We start from the raw sequence: 19080 nt of genomic DNA, 5'->3' as shown, positions 1-19080 counted from the left end.
TTGGAACAGGGAAAGCAAAGAGATCAGGGATGGAGCTGAGAAGAGGAAGACTTAAAAGAGTCAAGGAAAAGGGGAGAGAAGTTCCAGATAGAGAAAGACTGTGGGTAGGTCTTGCTTTGCCCCAGCATTGGATGGGTATGGAATTGCCTCCATTTTCCCCAGAAGTTTCACCCATTATGTAAGAGCCTTCCTCTTGGCAAGACAAAAACTCACCAGCCCATGAAACATTTTACCCTCCCTTTCCCACCAACTGGGGCAGCTAGGTGACACAGTAGATAGAGTGCCAGGCCCATCTTCCTGAGTTCAAATCTGGCCCCAGACATTTACTAGCTGGGTGACCCTAGGCAGGTCACTTAACCTTGTTTCTCTCAGTTTCCTCATCTGTAAAATGATTTGGAGAAGGAAATGATAAACCACTCCAGTATCTTTACCAAGAAAACTCCAAATGGGGTCATAGAGTTGAACATGACTTAAAATGACTGGTTAACAGCAACAAAAACCAACTATGCCTGGGGCAGCTAGGTGTTGCAATGAATAGAGCACCAGCCCTGGAGTCAGGAGGACCTGAGTTCAAATCCGACCTCAGACACTTAACACAAAAACTAGCCATTTGACCTTGGGCAAGTCACTTAACCCCAATTGGCCTCCAAAAAGCAAAAATAAATAAACAAAAACAACTATGCCAGTGGTGGGTTAGTCCAGCTGCTTCATGCCCCTCAGTGGCTGGACAGCAAGGCGCCCAGATTGTGATGCTCCAGCTGATTGAGGGCCAGGAGGAGAGGGGGGAAGGGTGGTGAGGACAAAACAGCTGGTGACTCATTGGAAGTGGGCTTAGGAACCTGTCTGGCTCTAGGCTGGGGGAGGCACTGCCCTCTGGTGTCCATCAGGAAAATGTCAGGTTTTTGCAAATACATCTCCAATGTTCTAAGCTTTACAAATTACTTTCCTCAAGCCTGTAAGGGAGGGAGTGCATATAATCTTAGCCCCCATTTTACATTTGCAGAAACCAAAGCTTATCTCATCTACAAGATGCCCCATCTCTCCACTCAGGGCGTTTTCACTGGCTGGCTGTCCCACCATGCCTGGAAAGTTCTCTCCTCACATGGGCTTCCCACAAGGTCCAGCTAAAATCCCACCTTCTAGAGGAAACCTTTCCCAATGCCCCCTAACCTCCATTAGACTGTGAGGTCTTTGAAAGCAAGGACCGTCTTTTGCCTTCGTATGAATCCCTAGGACTTAGCATAGTGCCCAGCACATAGTAGGTGCTTAGTAAATTAGAGCTGATTGACTGATTGGTCAAATAGCTAGTGTGTGTCCAATCAGGGATTCAAAACCACGTCTCTTGATTTCCAGTCCAAAGCTCTTCCCATTATGAGATGCCATATCATCCCTTTCACCTACCCCAATCTTTTCCCCAAACCAGTTGCAGATCATCATAGGATTTAGAGCTGGAAGGATACTTAGTCATCATCTCTTCCAACCCTCCTCATTTTGGAGAGAAGGAAACAGAACCAGAGGGAGAAAGTGACATTTCCAAGGTCACCCTGCTAGAAGATGGCAGAAGTGGGATCTGACCCAGGTTGTCTGACTCCAAAATCCAGTCATCTTTCCACTGCGCCATATTGTCCTTTCCCTCCATCTCCCCCAACCCCAGTCCTCCCCAAATCCCCACCAGCAAGAGAGAGAGAGAGAAGTCCAACTGCAATGAAAAAACAGTTGTTTATTCACAATAAAAAAAGGGAGAGGAGAGTTCGTGCTGATAAATGAGGGCTATTCAGACACATTGATAACACTCCTGTCTCTCTCCAGTCCTCACTGGGCAGGAGGTGAGCCCTGACTCACTAGATCACTAGACAATGGTTGGTGAGTTGGGGCCACCTTCAGCCCCTTATTTATTTGGTCAGCTGAGAGTTGCAGTCCTGGAGGTAGTTCAAGTCAGCTACCTGGAAGGGCACCTTGGACCACTGTTTCACCTTCCGCCGCCCTCCAGGGGTCTCTAACACCAGACTCCGAATGTTCAGGGCAGGCAGCTTTACTGACTTATAGATCATCTCCAGACCCCATGCCTGTGGGCAGAGTAGGACAGATTGTGTGTGTGTGTGTGTGTGTGTGTGTGAAAACCTGGGCCAAAGGTTAGGTAACTTTCCCAAGGTCGCACAGACAGTAAGTGGCAAAGCTCATTCTTTGATTCTTTTTTTTTTTTTGAGGCAATCAGGATTAAGTGACTTGCACAGGGTGACACAGCTAGTAAGTGTCTGAGACTGGATTTGAACTCAGGTCTTCCTGACTACAGAACTGGTGCTCTATCCACCGCACCACCTAGCTGCCCCTCATCCTTTGAGTCTAAATCCTATCTCTTTTCACCATCCTAAAGTTAAACTGTTGTTCAGTCACATTTGACTCTGTGTGACCCCATTTGGGGTTTTCTTGGCAAAGACGCTGGAGTGGCCTGCCATTTCTTTCTCTAGTTCATTTTACGGATGAGGAAACTGCGGCAAGCAGAGTTGAGTGACTTGTAGAGGGTCACACAGCTAGTGCTTGAGGTCAAATCTGAACTCAAGCAGATGAGTTCAGCACTCTATTCACCGTGCCACTTAGCTGCCCTTCCACGATCCTAAGCTGTCTCAATAGTCTCATTCTCTCTTCCTCCGTATTCTCCAACTTCTACCCAAGTCAGGACAGATGAGAGAGGAAATAGTCCCTCCCTCAATCCATAAGAAGCTACTGGGTAGAGTTCCCCCTTGTACCCACCTCTCCACATTTCCTGCAGCTGATGGAACCTCCAGGTTGCCAGTCCCTGAAGGTTCGGTCAATGGTCACAGGTTTGAGGGAAGCCTTGTAGTAGAAGCTGATAAGATAACCAAGTGGGTTAAATACAACTTTCCTATCTTCCTTCTGCCCCCCCTCCCAACAACACTCTTATTCCTAAGATCTAGGCTCCCCTTACCTACTCCTTCATCACCAGGCTGGCACCTCCCCTGGTACCTTCCTAGACCCACCAAGTCTCAACCCCCTTGATCTTTGCCCATCCCTAACTTCTTTCCAGGCTCCTTCAATCCCCAGGCAGCCCCCTTCCTCAAAGTGCCCCTCAAAGTCTCACACGAAATTGGGGTTCACATTGACGTGGTGTGTGCCCTCCACCTTCCGCAGGTCACTGCCATAGCCCACAGGCTCAGCACAGTTGGTACAGAGAAGTTTCACTGTATCTGCTTGGAACTCTGTCCTCTGGCCCATCTTCTTAGCAGCCTGGGCCTTGCGCTGACTCACAGCCTCCAGCTGCAGTGTCAGGATCTGGGGTAAAGGAAAGGGGAGACATAGGGTGAGGGTCAACATCACGGGGCCCTAACTTCAGGGGTGTGTCCCTGTATATTTACAATGTATACAGATCACTTAAACCCACTTGGCTCCTTCCCAGTATCCCTTCCCCCTACCCCTCTCCTGTTCCTTCATTCTTTCCCATCTAATGATGGAGACTTCACTACCTAGTGAGACAGTCCATTCTGCTTTCAGACAGCTCTGATGATTAGGAAGTCTTCTTTGCAGAGAGCTGAAATCTCCTCTTTGCAATGGTTGAAGTTCTGCCTTCTAGACCAGAACCAATCTAATCCCTCTTCCCCCTTCAAATACTTGAAGACAGCAGTCATACCTGTTCTCCTTCCCCCAATAGTCTACTCTTCTTTGGAATAATTTCCCCAATTCCTTCGCTGCTTCTCCTATATTTTGATATCCTGTTTGTCCTCATGTGTATGGGTTCCAAGTCAAGAACCCTAGCCTGTAGGAACCTATTCCCTGAGTATCCACTCCAGCATCTCCAGATTGGGGTTCTCAAAGTGGACATCACTTGACAACAGCAGTACTAGCACTTTCTTATATACTCTTATGGAAAGCACCAGCTGGAGATTGAGGGAAAACATGAGGGGTCTTATCAGGGGGCCAAGAGGGGCGCAGGGGCAAAGAAGGGGGCATGAGGAATGAGGGTTGGGTACAGAGGCAAAAATTCTAGTAGTAATGGGAAAAGCACTATTCCAGATATGGTCGAACCAGGGCAAAATACAGCAGGCCAATCACCTTCCTCATTCTGGACATTCTTCCTCTGGTAATGAAACCTGAGATGGAATCATCTTTCTATCATACACTATTGTTGACTAATACATAAAGGAGCCTCCCCCTAGAAGTTTAGGCCAGTAGTAGTGATCAAGAAAAGCAGAGAAAGGGGAAGGAATAAAAGAAACCAGATGGGAGTAGTACTCTGCCTTATAGCAAACTTGAATCTGCTTCCTCAGTCACCCCCCTCCCTCCCCTCCCTCTAAGTTACCTCCCTCTCTGGTCCTGACCTCAGCTTTGTAATCAATTTCTTCCATTCTCTGTATTGCAGACACTGCCTGTTTCATCAAGGCCTCCAGGGCCTCGTTGGTCTGTTCCCGATGCAGCTCCCGACTCCCTTGGCTCGCCACAAATGAGTACACACTCTGGCTTGCCCGGGCTCTGCCCCGTGCCTGGGGAGGAAGTCAGGGAGCTGGGAGCAAGATAAAGGGACTCCAAGAATGACAAATCCCCCCAAAAGGTCTGAGCCATAACTAGGGAGGGGTCCAGGGCAGGTTCCTTTTTCCTACAGTGGCCCTCCACTGTCATTACCTTTACTGGCAACGACTGCCATGACCAAGATGTTGCAGCTTTTTTTTTTTTTTAACCAGGGCATGCCTTCCCTCATTGTCTCCTCCTGGGATTGGGGGTGGGGCAGGGAATGTCCCCACCCCCAGCCCCACAATGATGTGAGGGCAGAGGTGAAACTCTCTGGGGAACTGGCTAGCCACACTCCCAAAACAACAATACTTGAGGTGGAATATTCTTAACCCACCCACACTCCACACCCCCAACTGAAGAGGGCATAACAATTCCTAATTACAGCTCAGGGAAGTGCCCCCTTCAGTGTAATAGAGCCCCTAAGAACCCTGGGTGGGGAGAGGGACAATTAGGAAAATTCCAGGCAGAAGGGGGATCCCAGAAGAGGCAACTTTGGAGGGGAGGTCTGAGTATTTCAAAGAGGAGATATTGGGAGGTATCTTGAGGGAGCAGATCTCATGAAGGTGGGCCCTGGCTGGCAATGGAGAAGGGATTCTCTCAGGACAAAGAAGGTACCTGAATCATAGAAATTTCATTAGTTAGGAGGCCATAGCGCACTACCACATTACAATGAGGGATGTCCAGCCCCTCTTCAGCCACGCTCGTGGCCACCAACAGGTTCAGGGTACCAGCCCGGAATCTCTGGATCACCTCCTGCTGCTCTCTCTGGGGGATGGAAGACTTAGGATGGGAGGGGGAGCTCTGAGCACTCACCTCCTCACCTCCTCATCCTCAGCTCCTCTGGGCCTGTTCTAACTGAATCTGTTCACTCCCATATGATTTCCAATCCCTCTCCCCCAGTACCCCTTCAGGCTCTGCTGGTTGCCTCTAAACCTTTGCTTCTTTCCTCTGGTATTCCCTGGTCACTACTGTCCATCTCCCTCAGTATCCCCTTGTGCTCTTCATCTCCCTCTGGCTCCATCCCTTTCTCCAGTGTACCCCCCCCCCCAGTCACTCCCCTTTCCTTGATTTCTTCCCTGGCTCCGTTCCTCTTCCCAGTGGCACCCTGGCCCCTTCCCCCTCACACAGTGTCCTATCAGGTCATGGCACCTCTCACAGCATAGCTCCCTGCCATTACATACACACAGGTGCACACCTGAGTCATGTGGGTGGTCTGGCTGCTGTGGCCTGCCCCAGTCAGCACCTGGGCCCTGATGCCCAGCTGCCTGAGTCTGGGCTGCTCCTGGAGCCAGAGGAGAAGAGCGTGAGCACTCTGTCGTGTCCGGGTAAATATGATACCACGGGAAGGTCCAAGGGTACTGAACTGCTCCTGCAGAATCTTCTCCAGGTCCTTCAGCTTTGGGTTTTCAAAGCGGGCATCACTTGCCACTAAAGTTAATTCCTCCTTGTGCTCTGTGACAGGAAGACACTAGCTAGAAGACAGGGGGAACCACTGGAGGGGTCTGGGGGCATAAACAGTCTGAGCAGGGTAAAGAAGAATGGGGTGGAAAGGATAGGGACATGAGAATAAACTCTCTCTGACCCTGCCCTTTCCCAGACCAGTCCCTGGGATTTCTGGAATGTCCTTCTTGTGTCTGGGACTGTCCCTGAGCATGGAAGCCTGAAGCACTGCTGTCCTGCACACATCACCTGTCTCTCCCACCCCCAGCTTCTGGGAACCTGTCCAGGGGACTGAAAAGACTGTGATGTTCTTGTAGCCATGCCCCATGTCCAGAGCAAGGCTGCCCCCTGCTCCCATCCCTGAGCTCACCATCAAACAGCCGCAGCAGCCAGCCTTCAGCTGGGATGATCCTGACCTTCATTAGGCGCTCCTCAGCATAGAAGCTCCCCAGGGAGGTCAGGGCGTCCACCGCCTGGACAGTGCCATGGATGAGCAGAGCATCGTTGTACTGCCGCAGGTGTAGGGCCAACACCCTCCGCTGAAGGTGGCCCTGCTCTGCAGCTGGCCGGCCACAGGCCAAAGGGACAGAAGGAGAGAGAGAGGTCCGGGTCAGAAGGCACTCCAGCCCCTGACAGGGCCAGAGACGGCCACCTCCAGGCCTCCACTGCAACCTCCTCACCTTCTCTCTCACCTTCCTTGCTCAGCTCCACCACCTGCTGCTCGTATCTCTGGCTCCCAAAGTCCCGGGTCAGCTCTGGCATCTCAAGTCTGTCTTGGATTTCACCCATGAGCTTCTTCAGCAGGTTTCCAAATGGGTCCTGGGTGGGTGGGGGAACAGAAGGGGGTAAGAGGAGGCTCCCATCCCCCAAAACACACAGAGGGAAACTTACCTACAGACTAGGGAGTGACACATCCACACTGGGATGAAAGAAAGAGGAATTGTGAGAAACTGACTCCCTCCCAGGAGGTCACATTGAACCAAATATAGGCATTCAATAATTGTGATCAGCACTTAATCTGAAACTCAGTCTTTAAAGAGTTGCTAGGGTTCACACAGCTAGCTTGGGTCACAGGCAGGTCTTGATTCCACTACTATAAAACATAAAAGAAATGCCCAAGTGCCATGGAGGATGGGATTTTCTAGCATCAATCAATTGGCCAGTGTTTATTAAGTCCTACTGTATAGTATCTACTGCTCTGGAACTAGGAAGACAGACAAAATGAAACAATGGCTATCTCAAGAGCTCATATTCTATCATTGAAAAAAGGCAGGCAATACACACACGTAGCCATTCTTTGCACAAGTGGGCAACTCTGGGCGTGGAACATGGCACTATGAGCTGGCTCGATTTACTCAACTGCTCCACCCCCTCCTCCTATCCACTTCCATCCTTTATTCCTTTGGTGTTTGTCAATAATGGCAGGTTCTCTGGGAGAGAGAGAGAGAGAGACAGAGAGAAGAGAAAGAGAGGAGAGACACAGAGACAGAGAGAAGAGACAAAGGCAGAGAGACAGAGAGAAGGACAGACACAGTGAGAGATAGAGAGAAGAGACAGAGAGAGAGGGAGAGAGAGAGAGAGGGAGAGAGAGGAGAGGGGGAGACAGAAGAGACAGAGAGAGGAGAGACAGAGAGAGGGAAGAGAGAAAGAGCAGAGAGTGAGAGAGAGAGAGATGTTCAGAAATGAAAGTGACAGGAAAACAAAAGATATCGACACAGAGGTAGCCAAGTAGCTCCCCCAGTCTCTTTTCATAGAAGCAGCCCTAACCCGTTGGGGGAGGCAGAGGGAGAGTGTGAAACATAAATGACTCTTTGTCCTCATTATCTGTCCCCTGTCTTTCACTCCTTGCCTCTGCCTCTGTCTTTCTGTTTCTATCTCTCAAAAGGAACACAGAGAAATAAAAAGGAATAGAGGGAAGGCTGTGTGTGTGTGCGTATGTGAGAGAGAGAGAGAGACAGAGAGAGAGAGACAGAGAGAGAAGGAGGGAGGGAGGGAGCCCAGGGTTGGGAGTAAGGAAACCTGGGCTCTACCACTAATTCAGCATGAGCCCCCTAGGCAAGCCTCTTACCTTCTCTGGGGCTCAGTGTCCTCCACCATAATAAAGGGGCTGTTCTCTAGATATTTTCCAGGTATGGAATCTTTAGATGCCATCAATAGTTACAGGGTCTGTGATGGTTCTGGACACTATTCCCTGTACTAATAATACATGGTATCCAGAGGGTGTGCTGGGAAATGTTTAACTGACTCTCCAGGGGAAAAAAATGTATATAGGACACACTTTTAAGTTTAATTGTGTCACTGACATTTTCTCCATCATGTTCTTAAGTCTAGACAATCAACAAATCAACAATTCATGCCCTCATTCATAAAAAATTGCTGATTTCCGAAGTGTAAATTCTGAAAATGAATATATAATTGGTTCTCCTAAGTGGTAGTACCTGGCTCCAGCATACCCTTGGGCCCTTCTTACCTCTAGAAGAACCAAATCCATCAATTGATGCAAACACTGTCTTGGTATTTCAAAGTATCCTTAATTCTGGTCTTAGCTACTTAGTATATATAGTCTTCAAGAGTTACTGTAGTAGACTACTAGGGAGGGTAGTGGATGGGGGTGGCTAGGTGGCACAATGAGTAAAGTGCTGGCTCTGGAGTCGGGAGGACCTGGGTTTGGTTCTGGCCTCAGACACTTAACATAAAAACTAGCCGTGTAACCTTGGGCAAGTTAGTTAACCCCAATTGCCCTCCAAAAGGCCAAAAAAAAGAGGGTATTGGAGAAAGTGCTGGACTTTGAAGTTCACATATACACAGAACTATGTCCTGGCCTCTCTGGGGGCCGCCTGTGGTTCCCCTTCCTTCTCCCCAGCTCCCCGACTACACACACCGGGTTCCGTTCCTGGCTCAGGTCATAACGCTTATAGGGCTGAGGACTCTGTTCCTCCAATTCTTCTCGGTGCTTCTGGGGTGACACAATTTGACAGGTGTCCAGGTTGGCACAGAGCTGGAGGGGGAAATTAAAAAAAAAACAAAAAACCAAGGGCTGGCTAGGTGGTGCAGTGAATAGAGCACCAGCCCTGGAGTCAGGAGGACCTGAGTTCAAATCCAACATCAGACACTTAACACTTACTAGCTGTGTGATCTTGGGCAAGTCACTTAACCCCAATTGCCCTGCCTTCCCCCCTCCAAAAAGAAAAAAACAAAACTACAACATCCCGGTCATGGTAGTCCTAGCCAGTAAAGGGGATGGCAGACTGGAGGGCCATCATGTGGAGAAAGGTAACCTGCCCTGGACCCCACCCTAGTTATGGCTCAGACCTTCCAGGGAGATTTGTCAATACCACTTCACCTTCATGGGAACTCTCTCTAGCCAAGTAAACAGCAACTCATCTTTAACTTCTCCAACTTACTTATTACATACAACTCCCCTTTGTTTGCTCCAGTCAAACTGGCTTGCTAGCTGCTTGCTGTACCTCCCATGGGATATTTCAGTTCTAATTTCCATGTCTTTGTACAAGCTGTTTCCTATGCTTGGAGTGCACTCCCTGCTCATGTTCATTTCTTAAAATCCCTAATTTGTTCGAGGCACAGATCAGTAGTAATATAGTAGTAATATACTCTCCTTCTCCCGGCTGCTAGTGTCTCTCTCTTCCAAATGACACCGATGATAGCTTATATAATTTTCAAATTATATTTCTTCCAAATGGCATATGAGATATATGCACACATGTATATGATCTGAAACAAAGAGAGGTGCTGTGGGGGAGTGGATAAGATGCTGGACCTGGACTTGGGAAGGCCTGGGTTCAAATTCTGTTTCAGACACTTCCTAGCTGGGTGACCCTGGGGAAGACCTTTGACCTTTCCAAACCTCAAACAAACACAGTTTGAAGGAATTTTTATTTAGTTGGGTAAACAGCTTGTGCACATAGAAGCAAACAATGTGTGTGTGTGTATATATTGATACATACATATATGTATATATATATACACACACATACATATATAATATCTGTATAGTTTTTATATCTATTTAATGTTATATCTATTTAATATGAATGCATATGTATTATATACAGATGCAGTATATAACATTATATACATGTGTGCAGTATAATCATGATGTGGGAGCAGCATAAAGAACAACAGCATCCCCATCATCCTGTCTGCTCCCCGAGGTGCTCTAGGGATGCTTACAGAGACCTTAAGAAGATGAGCTCATGTCCTGAGACTTTTCTTCAACTACAAAAAGCAGTGATCTTGTCCACAGAACATTAAATCACAAGAGCAGGATAACAATCTGTCCTGGGACTATCTCTGTCTAAATGCCATTCAAGAAATGAGAGGGGGTGCGGCTAGGTGACACAGTGAGTAAGAGTGCCGGCCCTAGAGTTGGGAGGACCCAGATTGGTTCTGGCCTCAGATACTTAACACCCACACACACACAAAAAAACTGGCCGCGTAACCTTTGGCAAGTTACTTAACCCCAATTGCTTAAAAAAAAAAAGGGGGTGGCCAGGTGGTGCAGTAGAGCGCCAGCCCCGGTGTCAGGAGACCCGGCATCGGTTCCAGACTCAGATACCTGGCACCCACACAAAATAACTGGCCATGTAACCTTGAGCAAGTTACTTAACCCCAACTGCTTTAAAAGAAGAAATGAGAGGAAGATGATAATGACAAAGATGATGATTTTTATACACACAGTTGGCTATATGCTTTTCATTCAATAGGGAAATAGGAGGGAAAGGGAGAAGAGGGAATTAGAGGGAGAAAAGATTAAGAGAGATATTTGTTTTGAGCCAAATAAACTCTCCTTATGGAGGACAGATGGAGAAGAGAGGTCTAAAAGGGAAGGAAGGCTAAGAACCTGTTATTGGTCTCTGCGTGGAAGAAAGAGAAGAGGGCCAGGAGAGCAGAAGAGATTACATCAAACCTGAAGCAATGATGCTGAGCTCACACCTTTCCTCTTTATAAAGAAGGAGAGGAAAACTCTGATCAGTACAGTGACCAACCATGATAGCAAAGCACTCAGACTCCCCACCCTCTGACAGAGATGGACTCAGGATGCAGACTGAGACATGCATTTTCTCAGACATGGCCAATGCAGGAATTAGTTTTTCTTGAATATATGTATCTATTGCGAGGGCTTTGATTTTTTTTCCCTTTTCAATTGGGGGGAGGAGGAAAAGGTGGGAGGCATATGAAGTATCTATCTTTTATGCAATGAAAAAAATAAAATTAAGTTTAAAAAGCAAATTAAAAATGCCAGATTCCTTTAATTGGCAATTAAATGAATGGAAAATCATTTACTATGTGTCAAGTAGTGTGCTAAACGGTAAGTATTCGAATAGAAAAGTCAGATGGTCCTTGCCTTCAAGGAGTTCACATTCTAATGAAGGGAATAAAACATCAAGAAGGTTTCAGCTACAAAGTCAGATGATCTTTAGGACACAGCAGCAAAGCAGATGTTAAGGCTTCTTCTTTAATGTCCTTTAGAGGGGTAAAACCATATCTTTTTCTGATGCTGAACCATTTAACAGAGCCAAGAACTTTGATGGGAAAGAACTTCTTATAAAGGAAAAAAAAATCGGAAGGTGATGGTGATACGAGGAATCAAAGCAGCAAAAAGCACAAGACAAACAACTCAACATCAATCGAAAACTTGACCAAAGAAGTTTGAGAAGTAAAAATACCAGAGGAGAGAGAGAACCCCTGAAGATGATGTGGAAAGTTGCTAGTTGTTTACATGGACACAAGAGTTCCAACCCAATCAAAACACAAGTTGGATCAAACTCAAAACCCTCCATTAATATAATGAAGGGCAGGTAGGTAATAAACTCTATCATGAGCCTGGAAAGCAATGGGCCCTGATAATTTCCATCTCATTGGCCCAAATGCTTCAAATCAGTGCATGAATTTCTAATAAAGGACTTTATGCCAGCTTCCTCTACTTTTTTTTTTTTTGTGTGGGACAGGTACATATTTCCTATTCACAAAAGAAATGCTAAGTCCAAAACACAAGCATACTTTGACAGAAAAGACATAAATCAGGATTAATAATTATTACTATATTCTCCCAGGAGGCTGAAACTTCTCCTCAGAACATGAAGCAGTTTCTTCTACCTTCCTTAACAGAGGGCATCCCCATAATTACTAAATAACAAGAATACCAGTGATCCCTCCAAATACAGGCCAATTACCCAATTAGGTACTTTACACAAAAGTATCACAGCTTGTCTCATGAAAGAAAAATCTATCAAGTGCTTGCTAGAAAACAATAAAAGGTCTGCCAAAAAGTCCCAGGGCTGCAAAGAACAACTGCTTGTCAATCTGGTAATTATTAAACGAGCTGCCTGGAAAACTGCTATGACATTGACAGTGTCTTTAGTGATTACTTACAAAGCCTTTGACTCAGTTCCACACTCATGGAGTGTTCATGTACCACAAAATAAAAGAGCAGCTAGGTGGCACAGTAAATAGAGTGCAAGGCCTGGAGTCAGGAAGACTTGTCTTCCCGAGTTCAAATCTGGCCTCTGACACTTTCTAGCTGCATGAGCCTGGACAAGTCACTTAACCCTGTTTGCCTCAATTTCCTCATCTGTAAAATGAGATGGAGAAGAAATAGTAAACCACTTTTTTACTTAGAGTAAACTTATCTTTGCCAAGAAAACCCCAAACAAGGTCATGAAGAGTTGGGTAGGACTGAAACAACCAAACAAACAACATACAAATGATATCAAAAATTTAGATAAAAGCAAAAACAAAGACAAAAACTCTAATGGCATAGGGCTGTGAATCATGGAAATCCAAGATCTCATTGATTAAAGCTGTCAGAAGATAGGGAATTAGGGGCCTTAGAGAGCATATAATCCAATCCTTTAACAGAAGGGGAAACTAAGGCCCAGAGAAGAAAAGTAACTTGCCCATGGTCAAAGACACAGAAGTAGGATTTGAACCTGGATCCTCTAATTTTAAATCTAGCATGCTTTCTACTTTATATCACATTTCTGAGGAATCAAAACTTCGTTCAGTCTTTTTAGTCATGTCCCACTCTTTGTGACACCATTTAGGGTATTCTTGGCAAAGACACTGGAGTAGTTTCCCATTTCATTCTCTATCTCTTTTTAAATATAAGGAAACTGAGGCAAACAGGGTTAAATGACTTGCTCGGGGTCACACAACTAATAAGTGTTTGAGGCCAGATTTGAATGCAGGAAAATAAGTCTTCCTTGACTCCAGATCTGGTACCCTGTGCACTATGGTGCCACGGAGCTGCCCTCAAAAATGAAAGATTGGGTGGCTAGGTGGCGCAGTAGATAGAATACTGGCCCTGGATTCAGGAGGACCTGAGTGTAATGCGAATGTAAATTTTAAAGATCTTCCCTGCCCCTAGGCTAAAGTGCACCAGAAGCCTGGGGAGGGAGGCTTGTTTTTCAGTAGATACTTTTTGATTGGCCAGTGGGTCAATAAGGTTGTTACATTCTCTGAGCCAGGAGAAGGCTATATAAGCCCTGATGTGTAGCTTTGTTTTGGGACTCACTTTGAGAAGTGTTCTGTGATTTAATCTGAATTCTGGGAAGCCGTTGTTGAGAGTCCCCCGGCTTTGAAAAACCCAGAATGTGGAAACCCAGATGTTGGCTGGCGGTGGTGGTGACGGCGGCAGCAGCAGAGGCAGTGGCAGCGCGAAGCCCTTTTTGAGTTAGGACTGCTAAGGACTTTCTGCTAAGGACTCCTGCTGAGGACTGCCAGGGGCCGGAGCTGCTGGGAGCGCGCTTCCAGGACGCTGGGTGGTTGCTGTGAGTAGGGAGAGGAGGACCTTTGCCTGAGGTAGCCTGTTCTGTTTTAAAGGCTTGAAAATGTGGGTGCTTTCTACTTTATCTACCTGTGCCAATATCATAACTACTCTGATGGCTTTCACTTTCTGGTTTTGGGACTCAGTCTTTTGGTATCTTAATAAATTTTCTAGTTTATTTCCTCATATGGCAAACATGACGTATTTTGTAATGGATAATTATATCGGCATATTTGTAATCTCTATAGGCATTGTGAATATGGCATTGCTGATACACTGAGTTAAAATCCAACATCAGACACTTAACACAAAACTAGCCATGTGACCTTTGGCAAGTCACTTAACCCCAATTGCCCTACCTTCCCCCTCCAAAAAGAAAAAAAAAAAAAGACTGCTTGCTGGAACAGGTAATTGAACCCTGGGCCTTCAGATTAAAAGTCTGATGCTCTATCAACAGAGCTATTTAAGTTTCACAAATCAAATCTACAAAAGACCTAAAGGGCAACTGAGAGAATTATGGTTAGTGTAGATTGGCTGCAGCAAAAGAACCAATAATGAGTTGCATGTGAGACCTGGCATAAAGTACATGTCTAGGACATGGATGGATGGAAGAGGGATCATCCAAGTATGTTGGGGAAGTGAGGGAAGAGAACTAGACCCCCCATTTAGTGTCCTGGTGTCTGGGCAACATGAAGAGAACTCAAAGGGCTCCTCCATCATTGGGTTACTCCACTAGAGAGGATGTGAGAAAGAATGACCCAGGGAGAGACGTCATGGATGGGATGCCATCTCTAATGGTAATAAAAGCTAACATTTAGAAAGCAACCACTGTGCGCCAGGTTTTGCACTAAGTGGTTTACAATTACTATCTCATCTGATCCTCACAACAATCTGGGAGGTAGGTGCTGTTATTATCCCCATTTTACAGACAAGGAAACTGAAGCAGACAGAGGTTAAGTGACTTGGTCAGGGTCACATATCAAATTTGAATTCAGGTCTTCCTGAATTCAATGGCCCAATGCTACATCTACCGCACCACCTCGCTGCCCCATCTATTTCTTTCTCTTTTTAAAATTTTTATTTATTTATTTTTAGTTTTCAACATTCATTTCCATAAGACTTTGAGTTCCAAATTTTCTCCCCATGTCTCCCCTACCCTGCACCCCAAGATGGCAAGCATACTGATCACCCCTTCCCCCAGGCTGCCCTCTCTTCTATCCTTCCCTATACCCCTTCCCCCTTACTTTCTTGTAGGGCAAGATGGATTTCTATACCCCATTGCCTGTAGATCTTATTTCTCGGTTGCATGTAAAAACAATTTTTTAACATTTGTTTTTCAAACTTTGAGTTCCAGATTCTTTCCCTTCTTTTCTTGAGGAGACATCCCCATTGAGAAGACAAGCAGTTCAATATAGGTTATACATGTGTAGTTATGCAGAACATTTCCATTGTAATCATATTGTGAAAGACTAACTATATTTCCCTCCATCCTATCCCACTCCCCATTTATTCTATTTTCTCCTTTGACCCTGCACTTTTTCACAAGTGTCTGCTTCTGACTACCCCCTCTCCCAATCTGCCCTCCCTTCTATCACCCCCCCCCTTATCCCCTTCCCCCTACTTTCCCATAGGGTAAGATACCCAATTCAGTGTGTATGCCCCATCTGTTTCTATGAATGGAAGAAGTAACCGTTTTTAAGTTCACTGATCCATTGAAATATGTCATATTGACTCACATTTTATAGAGCATTGTCCTCTGTGGTAGGTACCACTTTACAGATGAGGAAAGTAAGGTTCAGAGAAGGTAATTTATTTGCTCATGGTCACACAGCTAATAAATATTAGGGTTAAGATTTGAACAGAGGTCTCTGAATCCCATTACAGTATGCTAGATAGGGGCAACAATTATGATTAGGATTGGGTCCTTAGAGGAGAGGGTGCATTGACGTGGCTGGCAGGGTGACTGTGGGAAGAAAAGGCTTTAGGGAAATTTCAGTGGATGGGTCCCAGGTCAAGGAGTCCAAAAGGATAGACAGATCTTGAAGGGAGGGACTAGAATATTTAGGGATGACACTTTCAGGGGGCAGTGTTAAAGGGAGCATCTTTGAAGGATTTCCCTGCAGACTGACCTGTAGGATGTGTTTTTTGGCCTCTTCCAGGGTAGAGGCTCCCCCAGTTCCAGGAGAAGCTGTGAGACCTAGTACTTGGGGCAGGTTCCTGGACCCCTGCAGTTTTCTTTCCAGGTAGTGGCTCAAAATGACATTGTAGACAGAATCCTTTTGGGTATGGTGACATTCATCTACTATCAGGAGGGAGAAGGCTGAAATAGGGGTTAGGGAAGGATGTCAGAGGGAATGTATGAGAGGAGGAAAGAGATTAGGGAAGTGGTCAGCTGAGAAGAGGAAAACAATGTGGATTAGGGGAGGCTTAACCCTAGAGAAATGAGATAGGAAGGGCACAGAGGGGGCCCTTCTGCCTATAAGGAACATTAGCTTCCTGAGGGATGGAAGGAGAGGAGTGGTTTCATTGTAAAAGTCAACCAATCAGAAGTATATCAAACTCTTTCTGTCCTCCCGTCCCACCTGTCAACCATCTTTCATCCCCCTTCTCACTGACCGCTGAGCTCCACATGCTCCTCTTCCTCAGTACTGATCAGGGCCAGGCGAAGCAGCTCAGCTGTGCAGATGACAAGGTCACTTCTGTGGGTCATGTATCCAAAGCCAGCTCTGGCCCCACTATCCCCACTCATTGTGACAATATTCCACTTGGGGCCCAGCATCTGACTGAATTCTTCCTTGTGCTGGGTCACCAGGTGCACCTTGGGAGTGTGGAAGGTACAAAGATAGGAAGGACTTGGAGATAGGAGCAGGAAAATTGGGAAAATTGGGGATGGGAGGGTGAGGTGGGCCACAGGAGTAATAAAAACACATTTCCATAGTGCTCCAGGGATTACAAAGGGCTTTCCTGAGGCTCCCAATGTGAGGTAGGCTGTGCAGATATTGATTCACACTTTACAGACTTAGAAACTGAGACCTAGTCAAGTGATTTGCTAAAGATCACCCAGTAAGGGAGCTAGGACTCAAACCCAGGTCTTTTGACTCCATTATACTACAAAGTCCCTCAAAGAAAATGGGTGGGACATAATAGCTATGTAGTAGTAGTAGTAGTAGTAGTGGCAGCAGTAGTAGTAATAGCAATAGCAATAGTAGTAATAGCAATAGCAGTAGTAGTAATTGTAGTGGTGGTAGTAATAGTAGCAGCAGCAATAATACTAGTAGTAGTACTAGTGGTAATAGCAGCAGCAATAACAGCAGTTGTAGTAATAATAGTAATAGTAGTGGTGGTGGTGGTGGTGGTAGTGATAGTGGCAGCAGTAGTAGTAGTAATAGCAATAACAGTAATAGTAGGGGTGGTAGTAATAGCAGTGGTAGTAATACTAACAGTACTAGTAGTAATAGTAGCGATAGTAATAGCAGCAGCAGTAGTAGTAATTGTAGTAGTAATAGTGGTGGTGGTAGTGGTAGCAGTATTAACAGTAATAGCAACAGTGGTAATAGTAGCAGCAGTAGTAATACTAATACTACTAGTAGCAATACTAGTACTAGTAGTACTAGTAGCAGTAGTAGCAGCAGCAGCTGTAGTTGTAGTAGCAGCAGTAGTAAAAATACTAATATTTATATAGTGCTTAGGTTTGCAAAGTGTTATCCTTGCAAAATTTATTTTTATTTTATTTTAAATTTTTTTGCTTTTTGAAGGGCAGTTGGGGTTAAGTGACTTGCCCAAGGTCACACGGCTAGTTTTCTTTTGTGTGTGTGTGTGTTAAGTGTCTAAGGCTGAATTTGAACTCAGGACCTCCTGACTCCAGGGCCAGCGCTCTATTCACTGTGCCACCTAGCCGCCCCCTATCTTTGCAAAATTTAAATCTATTGAATTTTATTATGTAATAAAGTATTATTTTAAAAATCTCATTTGATCCTCACAACAAAGAGGTGACGCTATTATGAGCTCCATTTTACAGATGAGGAAACTGAGGCTGCTGCAGAGATTAAGTGATATGCCCTGGGTCACATGTTAGGAAGTCTCTGAGGCAAAATTTGAACCAGGGTCTTTCTGCCTCTGCATCCAGTTCTATAACCACAGTGCCACCTGGAACACATGGAGATAGGGAATACAGCAGTGGGAAGGCCGGAAAATGGATAGCCCACTCATCTCCTTGCCAGATTCAAGTACCACACCTAGCATAGGCCCTTCCATACAATGGGCACCCAATAAATCTTTGTTAGATAAGTAAAATACCAGGACCTAGGGCTCCAAAGTTATATAGATGGCACTTAAATCTATAGGGTAGTTAAATTTCTGGCCTATAATGCAGGGTACCAGAGTTAGATTTAGGGCACAGAACTTCTGAATGAAAGCCCAAGGAGTGTGAGACTCCAGATAAGAGAACCAGGATGGGTTGAAGGTCCTACAGGGTGTCACCTTGTTGACCAGTACGGCCACTTTAGCCCCATGCACCATGTTCAGATGCCTCTTAGCCACATAAGCAGCAGCTCTGGTCTTCCCCGAGCCTGTAGGCAGCCAAATGATGATGTTCTTGCCCTCCAGGGCAGGAAGGATCACTTCCCACTGATAGGGCCGGAGCTCCATTCCTAGGGCTTAGGTGAGGGAAAGTGGGGAGATAGACCTGACTCTCCATCTCACTTTACTTAATGTATCCCTAGTACCGCGCCCCTCCCCCCCCCCCCCCCAGCCCTCATCCCTCTGGACTCCCCTGCCTCCTTCTCCACTCCAGTCTCCAGCCAGGTTAGAGGAAAGGGTACCAGGGAAACCAGTTTACTTGGTGAAGATGTACAGCTATCCTTTAAAGCCACCCCCACCCTGCACTGGGGCATTGCTTCAGCCCAGAACTGCACAGGACACACTATGGGGAATGGGGCTAAGGGTCAGGGACAGAATACAGACCTGGGAGTTGGGATTCTGGATTCTGTTCTGAAGGAGTGTTCCCTGGCCTTGGCACAAGTTCCTCCCAGTCCACTGCCTGAGCTTCTAAAAGACAGTCAGCTGTCTTATGCCTCCAGCCCCACTCCTCTTGGCTCAGGAAATGAAACTTAAAAGTGAAACTCAGCAATAGGGAGGAGCTGGCTAGCCATTCATTGGTTGGAGCCTTGTGAAAGGGAGGGCCAATCTTGTCAAGCTTGTTCCTGGTCCAGTGGACTAGGAAAGGAGGGATCTGGAGGACCCCAAGCTTCAGGAGTACTAGACTCACCCCCAACCTCTCTCTGGGCCTCACATTGCCCTTTCCTAGGGACAAGTGGCTGACCTCAGTACCC

At 46.2% G+C, this 19080-nt stretch overlaps 1 protein-coding gene across 5 annotated transcripts; it reads right to left on the bottom strand.

Annotated features, from left to right (window-relative positions):
- Positions 1-1700: 1700 nt before the first annotated feature.
- DHX58 (DExH-box helicase 58) lies at positions 1701-18870 on the bottom strand. Of its 5 annotated transcripts, none has more exons than XM_069067678.1 (13): positions 18713-18870; positions 18230-18405; positions 16367-16568; positions 15880-16070; positions 8846-8962; positions 6645-6783; positions 6335-6526; positions 5720-5976; positions 5140-5289; positions 4335-4496; positions 3101-3291; positions 2752-2848; positions 1701-2066 (listed from the first exon to the last, which is right to left on the bottom strand). In XM_069067678.1, the coding sequence occupies exons 2-13, from the start codon at positions 18395-18397 to the stop codon at positions 1893-1895; spliced, it is 2040 nt and encodes a 679-aa protein (XP_068923779.1). In that variant the 5' UTR covers positions 18398-18405; positions 18713-18870; the 3' UTR covers positions 1701-1892. The 5 variants fall into 5 exon arrangements, with proteins under 5 accessions (XP_068923779.1, XP_068923780.1, XP_068923781.1 ...); XM_069067679.1 differs by having other exon boundaries at positions 6657-6783; positions 18713-18869; XM_069067680.1 differs by lacking the exon at positions 5140-5289 and having other exon boundaries at positions 18713-18869.
- Positions 18871-19080: the final 210 nt, after the last annotated feature.

Source organism: Petaurus breviceps, unplaced genomic scaffold, assembly GCF_028583685.1.
Source record: "Petaurus breviceps papuanus isolate PSGF00001 unplaced genomic scaffold, PetGlider_PUasm1.0 90750, whole genome shotgun sequence".
Classification (NCBI taxonomy): Eukaryota; Metazoa; Chordata; class Mammalia; order Diprotodontia; family Petauridae; genus Petaurus; species Petaurus breviceps.
Note: the sequence above shows the minus strand (reverse complement) of the source record. Positions and strands in the feature narration are given on the sequence as shown.